The sequence below is a fragment of the Clinocottus analis genome, unplaced genomic scaffold, assembly GCF_023055335.1.
Source record: "Clinocottus analis isolate CAN_PGR_092001 unplaced genomic scaffold, fCliAna1.0.p SCAF_19, whole genome shotgun sequence".
Lineage (NCBI taxonomy): Eukaryota > Metazoa > Chordata > Actinopteri > Perciformes > Cottidae > Clinocottus > Clinocottus analis.
Window position 1 is genome coordinate 11,545,497 of NW_027175920.1, and position 14,460 is coordinate 11,559,956.

A 14,460-nucleotide genomic window follows, 5' to 3' on the forward strand; every position below is an offset into this window, starting at 1 on the left:
AACTAATTCATATTTTAATTAACGAATGTAATTTGTGTTGTGTGTGTGTGTGTGTGTATATATATATATATATATATATATATATATATATATATATATATATATATATATATATATATATATATATATACTGTAACGTTACTTGTACTCAATTAGCAATGTATTGTATATTAAAATTTGTTTAAAGTAATTTAAATGCATTTTATTTCGAATTTTAAATTTACAATAGTTAGTAATTATGTGTTCTTTATTTTTAAGTTCATCAGTTCTATTCTAATTTTGTGTTTGTTTTAATTAGGTTCATAATCTCTTACCAAACTCGTTATTACACTAACAAATTTGTATTCCCGATCAGCAGCAACTGGGTGCATTGTGCACAATGGTTAAACGAGCGCAATAGCCCGCCTGAAAGCTTACATTAGCTTACATGTGTACACATGTTCTTGAACACGGCATAGTTTCATTGTGCCGAGGGAAACCACCACGGAGACAAATGGTATTCACAAAATAGAGAGGAGGAGAGAGTTTATGGACCACCAGGAGAGGTTTGGGAACAGGTTGATGCCCTCACTCAAAATGGTTATCGCTCAACTAGTAAAAGTTTCTCGAAAAGCTATGGATATCTCTGCTAGGTTTTGGTCGCTCTTCACAGCGCCATGTGCTAGCTTATTTGGTTTCCTCACTGGGAAGATGTTGTGGGAGAAGTTCAAAAGGTCAAAGAGCTCCTTAAAAATACTGGAGAAGGCCTCACACAGAGGACAGGAGCTTGAGTCCGGGATAGAGCAGGACCTGAGGATCAACAGCGAAGCAACCAGCGAGGCTCCAGCAGAAGGAGAGCCCCAGAGACCCGCACTTGAGAAAGAGGCAAGGCCCGATCACCAGCGGGAGTTTGTTTTATGGATGCACAGATAGATTATTATTATTTATTTATTCATGTTACAATACTTTGGTGGCACAACACAGCATTGGCTGGTGTACTTCCCAATATGTTATAATATGTCCTACTCTAGGGTCGCATAATAGTTTACAAACCAGTCATAAATTATTCAGGAGAGAGCAGGGTAATAATGCATTTGTGTTAAATTTCATTTAATTAATTTAAATTGTATTAACGTCCCACAATTTCATACAAACCCAGTTCAACGTGCTTTATGTGTTGATTAAAAAACAAAACACACCATTTCCCAACTTGGTACAAACAAAGTCTCTTTAATTGCTCCACATTCCCAAACTGACCCGACAGCAGTGACGCGCTCGCTGCTGCCCCCTCGCGGACAAACGTCCCCCGGAAACTTGTTGCAATGCTGCACTCGCCGAAGCAGCAGTTAGCAGTTAGCAGTTAGAAGCTAGCAGTTAGCAGTTAGAAGCTAACAGTTAGCTCATATTGATCCAGTGTACAGCAGCAGTCGTAGCGCAGAGACACTCGTGCTCCGTCCACACACCGGTGACAGAGACACCACACGGATAGATATGCGCCTGGACGTTGACTGATATCTGGTGAGGTAGCTAGTCCTGTCTCTGTGTGAAGACATTTCCGTGACTCGCGGTGAGTGTAAGGTGGGTTTGGGCTCCATTAGTAAGTTAGCTAGCTGTTAGTTAGCTAACTAACCGGCAGCTGGTTAACACGGGTTTATAAGCAGTGTAGACATTCATGTCAGCTCCTCAATCACTAGCGTTAAAGACAAAACAACGCCCGTAACTTAATGAAACACCAACATTTCCTTAATAATATTCTGCATAATTTTTTACGTTGGCTGAGTAAGAGGCGTTGACGTGAAGTTAGCTCGCTAATCCCAACTACCGGTGACTAAACCACGGTAACGGTAACTTCTCAGACGTCATTATCAGTGAAAGAGACGCAGGTTGTGTATTTTTTCTTCCAATATTCACCGCTGTCGGTGGATCGTCTATGAGCCTGCATGTCGCACGATTTCCTTTCCCCAGCACTATGGCTGACGGTTTAACTGCAGCTAATGTTTAGACATCCTCTCCAAAATACCCACAGTTGATACGCGGAATACTGACGACATGTGTCACCCATATATGCATAAATGTCAACGATAACGACACCCACCAGCCGCTTTCATCGATAGCTCTGCCCGCTGTTTGTTTACGCGAGTCCGATGTTTGCATAGCGTTTTTTTCGTGGGAGGCCTTGGCTCGTCTGGTTGGGTAGTTGGCAGGTTTGTAAGAAAAACAACCTTTGCAGAATAAATCCTCAGCCGTCACATATTGACCGTAACGTTAGCTGTCAACGTTGCTGTGCAAAAAAAGTTGAGCTCTTACACAGTTGCAAGTCAACCTTGTCTTCCCCTCAGGCTATGGATCCTGATCGTCAGAAACGCAGAGAGGAAATTCAGAAAGCCACGAGCTTCATCCAGTAAGTAAACAAGTCAACCTTTTGTCTTTGAATGCCTCCATTATGAAGAGAGAAGTTCACACCTTTTGGAAAGAATGATGACCATCTTCTGCTCTCTGTCCACAGGTCATCCTTGCCTTTCCCAGAGCCAGAGAGCTATGAGGTTTGTATTCATCTTTTTCATCCCATCATCAACTATTTGTTCCTACATAACCTACTCTTAGATTTCATCTTTACCTCACTCTCATTTTGTTCGGTTATGCACATGTTCCTAGACGTCGGTTTCAGCTCAGACTTGTGATTTGATAACTCTCTCTCTCTTTATCACCTTTTCACCTTTTATTTGTCATGCCACCCTGTTCTTCCCTCTCTCACCCTCCTCCTCATTACTATCTCCTTTGACCTCTCTACACTTCCCTTCAGGCATTTGTGATACAGTTGGTATGTAACTTGCTGGACGAGGGTAATGCTTGCTTTCGAGATGGGGACTGTCGTCAAGCCACCCAGCAGTATGGAGAGGGGGTCAGTGTTGCCCGCTACGCTCAGGCTGAGGCTCTCGTCATCCCTCACGAGCTGCTGGAGAGCCTATATGTCAACAGGGCTGCTGCCTGCTACCAGACGGTGAGGGAGAAGGGGAAAGAGGGAACGTGTCAGTGGCAGATGCTCATGTGGACAAACATAAAATACAGTAGGGATGAATATCAGTTTGACTTATAGATTAAATACTGGTTGTAAACCAACAAAGTAAACTATTTGTTATCATGTTTGTGTCACGCATGTGTCGATTTCTCCACAAAGGACTGAAGTTGGAAAATATTCTTTTTGCTTTTTTACATTAACAGTTTGTTGAACAGTGTAGTTTTCGTCGCACAGCCTACAACTTCTAATAAAGATAGAGCACTACAGCCTGGGAAGCAAGAAGCCTAAACCTTTTTTGACAGCAAACAGTGAGGTTGATAAGAAATGTTAAGAATCATTTTGAGACATGCAGCATCTGTGTCTATGTTCTTCTTTGTGGCTATTATATCAAAGTGTTATAGCCAGTTCAACAATTCTTAATTGATGTTTTTTTTAAAACCACACCTAGCTTTTCACTAGGAATGCCCCTCTTTTGATGTGCACACACTGAATGTTACTAATTCACATTTTATAGTTGGGGATTCTTTTGCAATAAAGAGATCTGTTCTTGTAGGAATGATTTCCCTCTTGTTCAAGTCTCTTTATGTTCTCTGTAAAATGACTCTTGAATTCCAATGCCGTTCTCGCTCTTACTGTGTGTCTCTGTGTGTCTGTCGGCCTCAGAGGGAGTTTGAGCGCGGCGTTCAGGACTGTGACAGTGCACTGTGTGTGTCAGAAGGCAGTCGCAGGGCTTTGTACCGCAAAGCGATCTGTCTGAGGGAGTTGGGACGAATCCGGGAGGCCTACGAGTGTGGAACTAAATGTCTACTCACAGCACCACACGTATGTCATCAACACTAAAATATTAATACAAATGACCGTTTGCCCAAAATTATTTTAAGGAGCTAGTTTAAAGTGAAAGATTACCTCTCAGAAAGTTTGGTAGAGGAGCTGAGAAGCGGATCTGGAATAGCCATGAAATTCATCTGTATAGAGTCATGAATTATGACTTCATAGACTACCTTCTGTTCCTTGTAGTCGTTTACCTTAAAGTGAATGAAACTTATTCTTGGTAAGTGGGACCTCTTTGTGATTTGTCTTCCAGGACAGGCAGGTGAATGACCTGGCTCAGGATCTGGCCAGTAAACTGGGCCTGAAGGGCCGCAAGGCTTACGTCAGCTCTCAAACAGAGTCCACAGCCACAGAAGGGGATGGTCATGGGGAGACTTCCCCACCCACAGGAGAGGTGGGTGCTGTGGTCGCGGTATAGAGTTACTTACTTGGTGACTGAATGAGAGACTAACCATAGCTGTTATTTTCCTCTCTCTTTCTCAGATGTCCTCCAATGGGCTGGAATCTCTGGGTGACATGGGACAAGGTAGGACCAACTTGCACACCTTGAACATGTCTGCTCTGACCCAGACTCCCATCTATTTACCGTATTCATTTTCTTAACACCATCACTGTCTTTGTATCCCTCAGCGGACCAGTCTAACGCGCAGTGCATCCCTGCTCCTTTGGCCACGCCCATCCCTGTCAGCGATGACCCGGCGACCCCTGAGGTGACCCCGTGCACTGACCTGTCGGAGAGCCCCAGCAGCCAAGGGCTGCCCCCCATGCCGTACTCCGTCCCCGTGTCGGAGCACATGGATGAATGCAGCAGCAGCGTCATCAATGACGAGCTGGACAGTCTGCTGGACTGCATCCCCAAGAAAGTCAGTGAGGTGAGTGAAGGAGAGAAGAGCAAAGAAATGTACAGGCTCACGTGTGTTTTATGTAGGCTGGTCCTCTAATAAAAGGAAATGCTGGTCTGTCTTTGTCTCCTGGCACAGAGTCCAGTCCAGGGTGCTATCCCCACCAACCTTCCCAATACGGCAGTGGGTCTCCGGCCACCGTACTCCCCAAACCTTCTAGCCTCGTCACCCCAGCTTGCCCCAACCTTCTTTAGCTCCTCTATCAGTGACATGCCCGCACTGGAGCCCTGCTCGGCGTTAGTCCAACGGGACCAGGGCTCCACCCAGGCGCAGGACGCACTGGGAGGCTTTCCCACAGGGGCTATGGACGGAGAAGGGAAGGCAGGAATCGCTGCTGGTGGACTAGACTCGTTGTCCGAGTATACTCTCCCTGGTGAGCAAAGAGTCTATATCTTAATGTATTGTTTTATCTTGAAAACAAAACACATATTTTGATGTGTTGGTTGAACGAGAAGAGATGAGAGGGAGAGATAATGTTGACATTTTGTATCCGTTTTATTTGTATACGATCTATTCTTTAATTGTTTGTAAGAATGTCACTCGATTTCTAAATGAGAAAGTGCCCCTTCAACTCAAAATTTCTGCTCATTTGTGCATGTAGACTTTGCTAACGGTACCGTTTATTAAAAAACATGCCAGCTATAATGTACATTATTCTACATGGAACTTTAAAAGTACAGACATTTTGACCCGGTACAATGTGTTCGCTTGCTCTTACGTAGTTACCAGAGCACAGGTCCTAGGCCTGAGATGTGCATCAGCAGTAAACAGTGTGAGTCAGCACCATTACAATATGGTGTCTGACATCAGTGTCCTTGTGCCTTCAGGGGGACGGATGTGTCACAGCTTCATCCCTGGAATACGTAACCACAGTGCTGCACATGCAGTGAGTAGCACACACATACATTTGCATCATCTCTTGCAGGGCAAACTTATTTTTTATAGTACTGTTAATGATGTTGTCTATTGTATTAATTAGCAGCTATTTCTAACTATGATCTGTGTTTAGCGTCACATCTGTGTGTTTTCTTTTTTTAGAACGGTCCAGCAGGAACCAACCTGTCTCTGCTCTCCAGGAATCCTCTGGCAGTCACACATGAGTTTCGGCAGGCCTGTCATGCTTGTTACAGCCGAATAGGTTGGTTCAAGTTGACTCTCCTGTTAACCTTTGACCAGCTACTCTCCCCCTTAACAAAAATATACTGTGGAATGTTTAGCTTTGCCGACTCCGTTAGCCTGTATTTAATTTATGTGAAATATCTAAACATTGTTTTATGGTCAGCCTCTACAGAATGTAGTTCACCTTAACTAGTTATTACTCTTTTTACAGGGTAAATAACCAACTCTTTCCTTTTCCTCTTGCTCATAGGTCCTCGAGTAATGGACTACAAGTATCAGCCAGAGGCAGCACACCGCTGTAAAAGGGACGTGCTTCTGTGCCGCCTCAAAAACGCAGATGACCCCACTTGGAAGAGGATCCGGCCAAGGCCGGCGCGGAACAACTTCCTGGGGGCGTTTGTGCTCTGTAAAGGTATTTATTCTGATTTACATACCTAAATAGATGTTGAAGATGGTAAAATCTTTTTTAGAAGCAAACAAAGCCCCAACAACCAACATGGAGTTGAACTATGGCAAATATAATTTTGCTATTCTCTTTAACATTTTCTCTCCTTGCGTTGCACAGAGGTGCAGGAGCGTCAGGAGTGCCAGTATGGGGAGAACTGTACGTTTGCCTACTGCCAGGAGGAGATTGACGTGTGGACCCAGGAGAGGAAGGGTGCGCTGAGCCGAGAGCTGCTGTTCGATCCGCTGGGCAGCACGGAGAGACGGGCGCTCAGCGTCACACGACTGCTGCAGCTCCACATGGGCATGTTCATGTTCCTCTGTGAGGTGAGAGCACTGTGGTGTTTTCTTGATCTTTTTGGTCACTGAAGACCTGCACTGTTGGAGCCTTTTGAACAAGACGTGGACTTAAATGCATCACTTTCCACTTTCCGACAGGAATGTTTTGACAGTAAGCCTCGCATCATCAGCAAGCGCAGCAAAGAAAACTTAGCGGTCTGCTCAAACCTCACAGCTCGACACCCGTTTGACGACAACAAGTGAGTTTCTCTCTTTGTTTTGCAAAAGAAAAACGATGAATGTGAACACTAAGCGATGAATACTCTCGAAATGTAATTTAATTTTCTCAGTTTCCCATTCAAAATTCAATGGTCGATCTGGTTTGTCTGCTGCAGGTGCCTGGTGCACGTGGTGAGGTCAGCCAACGTGCGCTACAGTAAGGTGCGTCCTCTGCACCCTCTCTGCCAGTTCGATGTGTGTCGCCACGAGGTTCGCTATGGCTGCCAGCGTGAGGACAGCTGCTCCTTTGCTCACTCCGTCATAGAGCTCAAATGCTGGGTCCTGCAGCAGGATACAGGTGGGTAGAACACAAACACACACATCGGTTGTCTTTTACATTTTTTAAAAGATAATGTGAATGGAATAAAAAAACATTTAGCTATTTATTTCAATATAAACACTATAACTAGTCAAGTAAGTGAAGGTTTTTTTTCACACAGCTGCTAATTTCTCCTCCAGGTATCACCCACGAAGAGATGGTGCAGGAGTCCAAGAGACATTGGCAAAGGCTGGAGCAGAACGCCCAGAAGCAGCAGAAGGTGAGACAGTTGGACGTCTTTGTTTTCTTCTTATCAAAATAAGTATAACCATTCTGTTGTACTGTATTACTGTACTTGCTGCAAACTTACTGTTAGCGTGAGGACAGCCACATACATGCTCTGACACCCGTGTTAACTGAACAGTTCTTTTCACCTGAGAAGGAACATCACAATGAGCACAGAGATTCATGCTATCCCCCCCAAAGATCCTGTTTTACCCATCCCATAGTTATGTATGAAAGAAGCTAAATGTTGTCTGTCTTTTTATAGAATTCTAGTAAAACACGGGTAAAGTGAAATGTGACTAGTCTGCTTTATCAGCGTTAACTTCTCATTTATCTTGCAGCCCATCCATATCCCACATCCAAGCAGCAGCATGACAGCAGGAGGAGTGGGGGGAATGGGAGGCGGGGGAGATGGCATGGGTGGTGGTGTGGGCCCGGTGGGTGGGTTGGGGATGGGAGGATTGGGCGCCGGGATGGGAAGAGGGCGGCCCCTCAACCTGAAAATGAAGTTTGTGTGCGGCCAGTGCTGGAGAGAAGGACAGGTCAATGAGCCCGACAAGAACCTGAAGTACTGCACTGCCAAAGCACGGCACAGGTGAGACCTGTCTCATAATCATACACGCACCACCATTTGTGTCCCACGAAGCAATGCAATCCAACAGTGTCTGGTCCTTAAGGCTGACTGTCCATTTTGCATTGTCACTGACTTTGATTTGTGCGTTTAGGTCATATAACCATCTGCTGCCATTGCAACACTGGTTGTCACTGTAGCGGCAGAGTTGTATGCCAAAGGACAAACTGAAACTCGTGAAACTCTTTGCCTCTTTAGCTGGACGAAGGAGCGTCGGGTCCTGCTGGTGAAATCCTTTGAGAAGAAGAAGTGGGTTGTTGTTCGGCCTTTGCCCTTCTCCCGCACCTATCCACAGCAATATGACGTGAGTACTTCTGCACTCTTCTCTTCAACGACCCTCCACTTCACATGCTGAGTACAGCTGACTGTGTTTTTTTTCTCTCCTGGGGACGATGTTGTAAATCTCCTTACCCCTGTGTCTGATTCTTCTCTTGCTGCCAGTTTGTCTTTGACAGTGTGTTCATGTCGACACGGTCAACTGAGTTAAATAACACAGTAATTGTACAATTACCATATTCAGGTTATGAGAGCAACTTATGCAACTCACTGGCAACCATAAGAATTGCAAGACTAGTTTTCCAATCGTGGCCTATGATTGATAAATGACAACAAAGTGATTGTTTCATAATTTAGAGTGATGAACTGACTAAATGAATACAATAGGAACCTCTGTTGCATTGCTGTTGGGATCAGTCTGTAAAACGTAACTCTTGTCTGCGTCTCATCCAGATGTGCGTGCATGTGATGAAGCAGAAGAAGTGCCACTATATTGGGAACTGCTCATTTGCTCACAGTCTGGAGGAGAGGGACGTCTGGACGTACATGAAGAACAACAGCTGTAAGCTCCTATCTTCAACCACAGAGTTTTATGAACAGTGCATTCAGAGCGGTTGTATATAATGCACGAGAGTGGTGGCGTATTGAGATCTAAATTTAATCATCATGTCACATTTTCTTTTCCTACTTTTGCACACCACCACTACAAAATCTTATTTTTGTAATGACCTAGCCTACTCTCCCTCACACTGATTGTTGTTCTGCGTAACACTCGGTGTTAAAGGTTACTGAGGCGGCTTCTCTTTCTCTGCTTTTTTCTCCCCTGACTCCTCTGCAGTGAGAGACATGCAGCAGATGTACGAACTGTGGCTGCAGCTCACCAATCAGAGTAGACGCACAGAAAGCTCGGTTGTGAGCCCACCCTCGGAGGACAAGCAGGTCACCATAACAGCGGATTACGCAGAGAGCATGGTGAGAGGTTATAACAATATCATCTGCAAATTAAACCTGACACCTCTTTTCTTGTGACTAGGGCACATTTATTTTCTCCCGGGATGTCGGGAAAATTTCATAAAATGTTCAGGATTCTGCCTAAAAACAAAATCTAGCTTTTTTTCTTCGCATTATAACAGTTCAGAAGAAGCACAATAAAAATGCCTTGGTGCTTATTGTTTCAGGGAGGCCGGCGCTTGTCAGACGGGGACGATCTCTGAGAGTTGCCGTGTTGACTAAAGACAGCTGATCGCCGCTGAGCTGCAGACGGAGCCGGAGAGTCGGGCCGACCACACCAGCTGCAACTTAACAGTCTGACCTCCTTTAACATCTAGCCAGCAATGTCGGGGAAGATGAACACGCAACTAAATGGTTGAGCTACACACACACACACACACACACACACGCATACAAACACTTCCACACAGCACACGACTCTCAAATCACAGGCACCGCTTGAGAAACCTTTGTGAGGGAAAAAAAAGGACTTTTTGTTTTAGTATGAAGCTTCAGTTACACTCGGCACCTTTTGGGTGTCCCCCTCCCCCCCAACCCCCCCTCCCCAGCAGATTATTCTGCAGAAATTCCACAGACACCTTGTTTTGCTCTGACTAAAAATAATAAACTAGTATTCCCTAGTGTTCTTTGAACTGAGTTTCTGTGTCCACCAGGCGGCACTTTCTTTCTTTTTCTTTTTTTAAAATCCTCGTAGCACTGAATCAATTCTTGGGTGGGTGCGCTGGTCGCAGCCCTTACATTTAGCTTGGTGATAATTCAAAACTGAATTGAGCTAAAAGTTTAACGTAACTTTGGAGTGCTAAGCCCACATTGCTGTCAATGGCAACAGAGACTTCAAAAACTATGAAGAATTGTAAAAATAGATTCTAAGTGGACGCTCACCGATAAGCTACCCAACAACCAAATCCCACTCTCCTTCCATCACAGGAGTTTGAAGAGAGGGTCAAAATAGCTTTCTGGAGATTACTGATTTTGAGTAATGTTTTTTTTTTCCAAGGGGAGTTTCACTTCCTTGTTATATTGTCTGCCATATTGGTAGAATGCTATGAATGTAATGCCTGCATGGGCCTTTAAAACTAGGAAATTAGTCATTTAAAAAAATGTTGCTGTGGTTGTGGAATGTATGCAAGTATACTTTCATGCCCCAAAACAAAACGTGTGTAACATGACAGCCCTCCCTCCCCTCTAGAGAGATATGATGGCCTCTTAATAGCTGGTTATGTAATCAAACCAACTTTCCCTGGATGTGACGAGCACAGACGCGCTCGTCACATAACAACCTCGTAGTGGGAGGCAGCTGGTCTCCAGGTGACTCAAAGCATAACTGTATAGCGGCCATCTCGGGTTCACAAAAGGGAGGTGGGTGTGAATTAACTGACCACCTGTGGCTAATGTACACATGGCTAATGGCTCAAAGCAATTGTTGCCAAAGCAACCATGGGGTTTTTTAGCATCGTGTACTGGCAGCCGACAGATGTGAAGCGAGTGTAGGACGATGAGAGAGAAGCGACTGCAGCACGCGTACAGTCCTGGCTCCAGCTGCTCTCATGAGAAGAGTTCAGACCACACAGGTGCCCATTAAGAAATAATGACCTCGCTTGGACTGAAGCGTACTCAAAATACTGCCGAAGACTTCAGTTGTTAAAATAAAATATCGTAGTAGTTAATAATGGGGGGGAAATGATAATTTAAAGATTAAGAAGAAGGATTATTCAGTTGATTGTGAAAATATTTAAGATAATTTGAAACTAAGGGCATGTGGCCACTTCTTCAGTTAAATTGGGGTCATTATTTCACAGTAAAAAAAGCGGTTGTGCCCCAACGGCCTTCAGATGGAAACCAGTGTTCCTCATATGCATCCATTTGTTATGTTCCTGATAGCTATTAATAGCTCCTAATATTAACCTTTTCAATATGGTAAACCTGTTAGCCTGAGACAGAGAAACCATTCTCATCACATGTTGTGCCTATAAACAACAACACACACTCACACTCACACACACACACACACACTGACACACAGGCAGGATATCTGTTCCATCTTATTCTAGCCTTTATTGTGGACGAAGACACAATGGAGATATGTCTATATTCAGATACATATACACGCATATTATACATATTTACAAATAATGGTATACTACTACTAATAATTGATAACTTAGCGGTTAAGCTTAATAAATATATAACCTGAAAACCTGTATTGATTACATAGAAAAACTTCTTGTTATTGAGGTATTGCTATATGACATGTATCACTGAACTAGATGACTATAGTGTTTTTTGTTTTATATGATTATCTTTTATTTTGTCATTTTTCCTTCTGTGTGGGTTGTTCCAGACGGGGCTTGTTTGTTTGATAAATCTTTACACAGCTGAAGCCATCGATTCGCCCAACATCTTTTTTTTTTTCCCCCAGTCAGCTTAACTGGGTCTGCAGAATGTGGCAGTGTTCCTGTTGTGCAACGTGTGGGTCAAAAGCTGCACTTTATATTTCAAGCATTCATCTAATTATTCTGTCCAGAGTGACATTGACTCAGTGTAAACAAAATTAGCGGTTTCATCTTCACAAATACTGACATTACACTTGAGTAGAACATTAATGTGAATTGGAGCACAACGTTCAAAAAGTGAGAAGACGGACACTTTAACTGTAGAAAAGACCATTAGACTAATGTAAAAGGTTTTTTTTGTGATATTCCATTTGTTTGCAGGGGTATAAATCAAAAATAGAGACATGGTTTTGACACTGTGGCCTGCAGTGTCTTTATTATCCAGCTCTTAGAGGCTAATTCAATGCCCAGTCAGAATGTAGACGGCCCATCCCGGGCTGAACCCTAAAAAGCAGATCTATATTTAGTTTTGCTGGCCAATTTTTGGGAGGGATTGTTGATAATGAGCTCTTGTCTGGAACAGCCCAGATATTAACTTCTTTGAGGGATCATACTACTCCTAGTATTATGATGAATATGATGATGATGATAATGATCGCTATCTATTGGCTATTTCTATTTCTTCTCTATATGCTATTGATATATGTATGTTTATTGCAATGTATAACTCTCTTTATATATGTATCCATGTATGAATATAATAATTAACAGTAAATATGCATCTGTATGCAGCAGGGCACAGCTCTGTCTGGGAGGCAGTGAGCAGGAAAACGTCCCGCTTCTGATCTTCAATGTGAGGCGTTTGAGGTTTAACCCTACAGGTGGTGACGTGGGTTATCAGCTTACCTGTGGGTTGTCGGTAGTAGAAGACATTTCACACAGTACAGTAGACCTGCTATCTATTAATGTTGTCTGATCTCTGTTCGTAAAGCCTTAGAATTATTTGGGCACTGGCCAAAAAAAAAAAAAAAAAAGGTTAGTTGATGACTCAAGTTTACAGTATATGAATACGTTTTAATGGTTTCCCCACCGCAGTGTCCTCAGTGTTGATCCTACCAACGCAGCTCGCTGCTCACTGCCTGTGCTGTGTGCTTTTGTCTAAATTGATTCACCAAGCAAAGATGGATATGGAAACAAAAGCATACATAGTAGCCTATATACTCCCGTGTAGCGCCTTATTCAATATACTACACCTATAAAATGATACATACCCCTATTGTATATTCCTGCTTACTATATACAGTATATGATACCTGATACCTATTATAATACTTAGACACCCTTATAAGGTAATTTAGATAAGAGATGGTGGAGCTTTTTTTCTTCTTCTGTGGCTGTGTGATGGTTGTTATGGGAGGGCCGCACACTCAAATGCTCTTTGTCATTCAATAGTGGTCTATTCAGGATATTTGTAAAGCAGCTGGATGGAAAGATAACACACCCACCTGCTAAAACTGGGTCAATCCTAAATTTGTCTGAAAAAGATGTCTTTGGTTAATTAACCACACGGTGGAATTTTATTTTAAACATATAATTGGCTTCATTAAATACGGACTGTGGCTGGCTTCTATTATATGTATTGGCCATTGTGAATAGTGGAAAATAAAACCAGTCCTTTCAGGTTTGACTTCCTGCCTGTAAAGACATGTTTAAGTGAAGTGTTTGTGAAGGAGAAAAGAAAGAAAAGCAGAGCATTTGGGGCGGCTTCTCTTCCATTTTTGGAGAAAGGCACTAATGATGTGCCTGAATTTTACAGCGGAACCTGTCGCATGTTTTGTTTGTGTGTTGTTAAAGTCAGGCATGGCACAAACTAAAGGAGGCAGGGTTCTGCTACTTTGTGCCTCCACACAACAGTAGACTTCATAGTACTCACAACTACGATATTGACAGCGGTTACAGCACACACGGGCCCTTTCACTGCCGTTCACATACTATAATAAAGTGAATGTTCCCCGTGTGTGTGTGGGCCTTAGCATGCAGACAGTTACTTTTGGTAATAGTCCTGCCCTCTGAGAAAGTTGGTCACCTGGTTCCCAGCACCAACACACACCTACACAGCCACACGAAAGAAAATCTTAATTTATCGGTTTTGAATCAGTTTGAAAATATTGGTTCTTTGAATTGTTTTCAACGACTCTGATGATGAAACCAGGGTTGTAAGAAGTGGAAAAAACAAGGCCTCTTTTTGTACTGTATTTTTACATTTTGTTATGTTTTATCTTCTTGACTTTGTTTTCTCTTTTCTCCTCCCTGGTTGGAAGTTCATGATCTCATAAGTGGACCAAATCTCTTGAAAGCATTTAATAAACAGACTGTTTTAGAAAAGAAGTGGTTTCCTGTTTATTGAAGAACACGCAATTCACAACTTGGTCAAATTGTAATACATGATTAACTAATGAACTACAAAGGATTGGTTTGAGGGTCAAGTTACAAAGAATAAAATTAACACGTATTTCACATCTCATTTCCAAACTATGGACATGAAAATGCTGCTGAAACAGCAGTCACTTCTCCACTCTTTCCAGGATTTTGGATGCCAGAGAGTCTTGCAGAGGCAGCCAGTTGGGCGAGGAGGTATCATTTGGTTGTGGTTGGGGCCCAGTCAGCTACTTCACAAGTACCCAAGCAGTGGTGAACCCAGGGGCAGGGGTAAAAAATAAAAAAAGATTACCAGTTGCATGCGGTGGAGCAGCAGCCTGCAGAATGTTTTCCAGCATGTCAGTTCCCGTTTTATTCATCTTTAGGCCACCCAA

General features: G+C 43.2%; 1 protein-coding gene across 4 annotated transcripts; it reads left to right on the top strand.

Annotated features, from left to right (window-relative positions):
- The first annotated feature begins 462 nt into the window (after window positions 1-462).
- On the top strand, window positions 463-14,035 carry zc3h7bb (zinc finger CCCH-type containing 7Bb). Of its 4 annotated transcripts, none has more exons than XM_068582891.1 (21): window positions 463-864; window positions 2,319-2,380; window positions 2,486-2,522; window positions 2,783-2,980; window positions 3,662-3,820; window positions 4,083-4,223; window positions 4,313-4,355; window positions 4,460-4,701; window positions 4,810-5,104; window positions 5,559-5,617; window positions 5,770-5,869; window positions 6,101-6,262; window positions 6,416-6,621; window positions 6,733-6,833; window positions 6,969-7,150; window positions 7,312-7,391; window positions 7,738-7,991; window positions 8,226-8,331; window positions 8,757-8,865; window positions 9,142-9,275; window positions 9,482-14,035. In XM_068582891.1, the coding sequence occupies exons 1-21, from the start codon at window positions 529-531 to the stop codon at window positions 9,515-9,517; spliced, it is 3,042 nt and encodes a 1,013-aa protein (XP_068438992.1). In that variant the 5' UTR covers window positions 463-528; the 3' UTR covers window positions 9,518-14,035. The 4 variants fall into 4 exon arrangements, with proteins under 4 accessions (XP_068438992.1, XP_068438995.1, XP_068438994.1 ...); XM_068582894.1 differs by lacking the exon at window positions 463-864 and adding an exon at window positions 1,295-1,557; XM_068582893.1 differs by lacking the exon at window positions 463-864 and adding an exon at window positions 1,295-1,546.
- The last annotated feature ends 425 nt before the right edge of the window (window positions 14,036-14,460 follow it).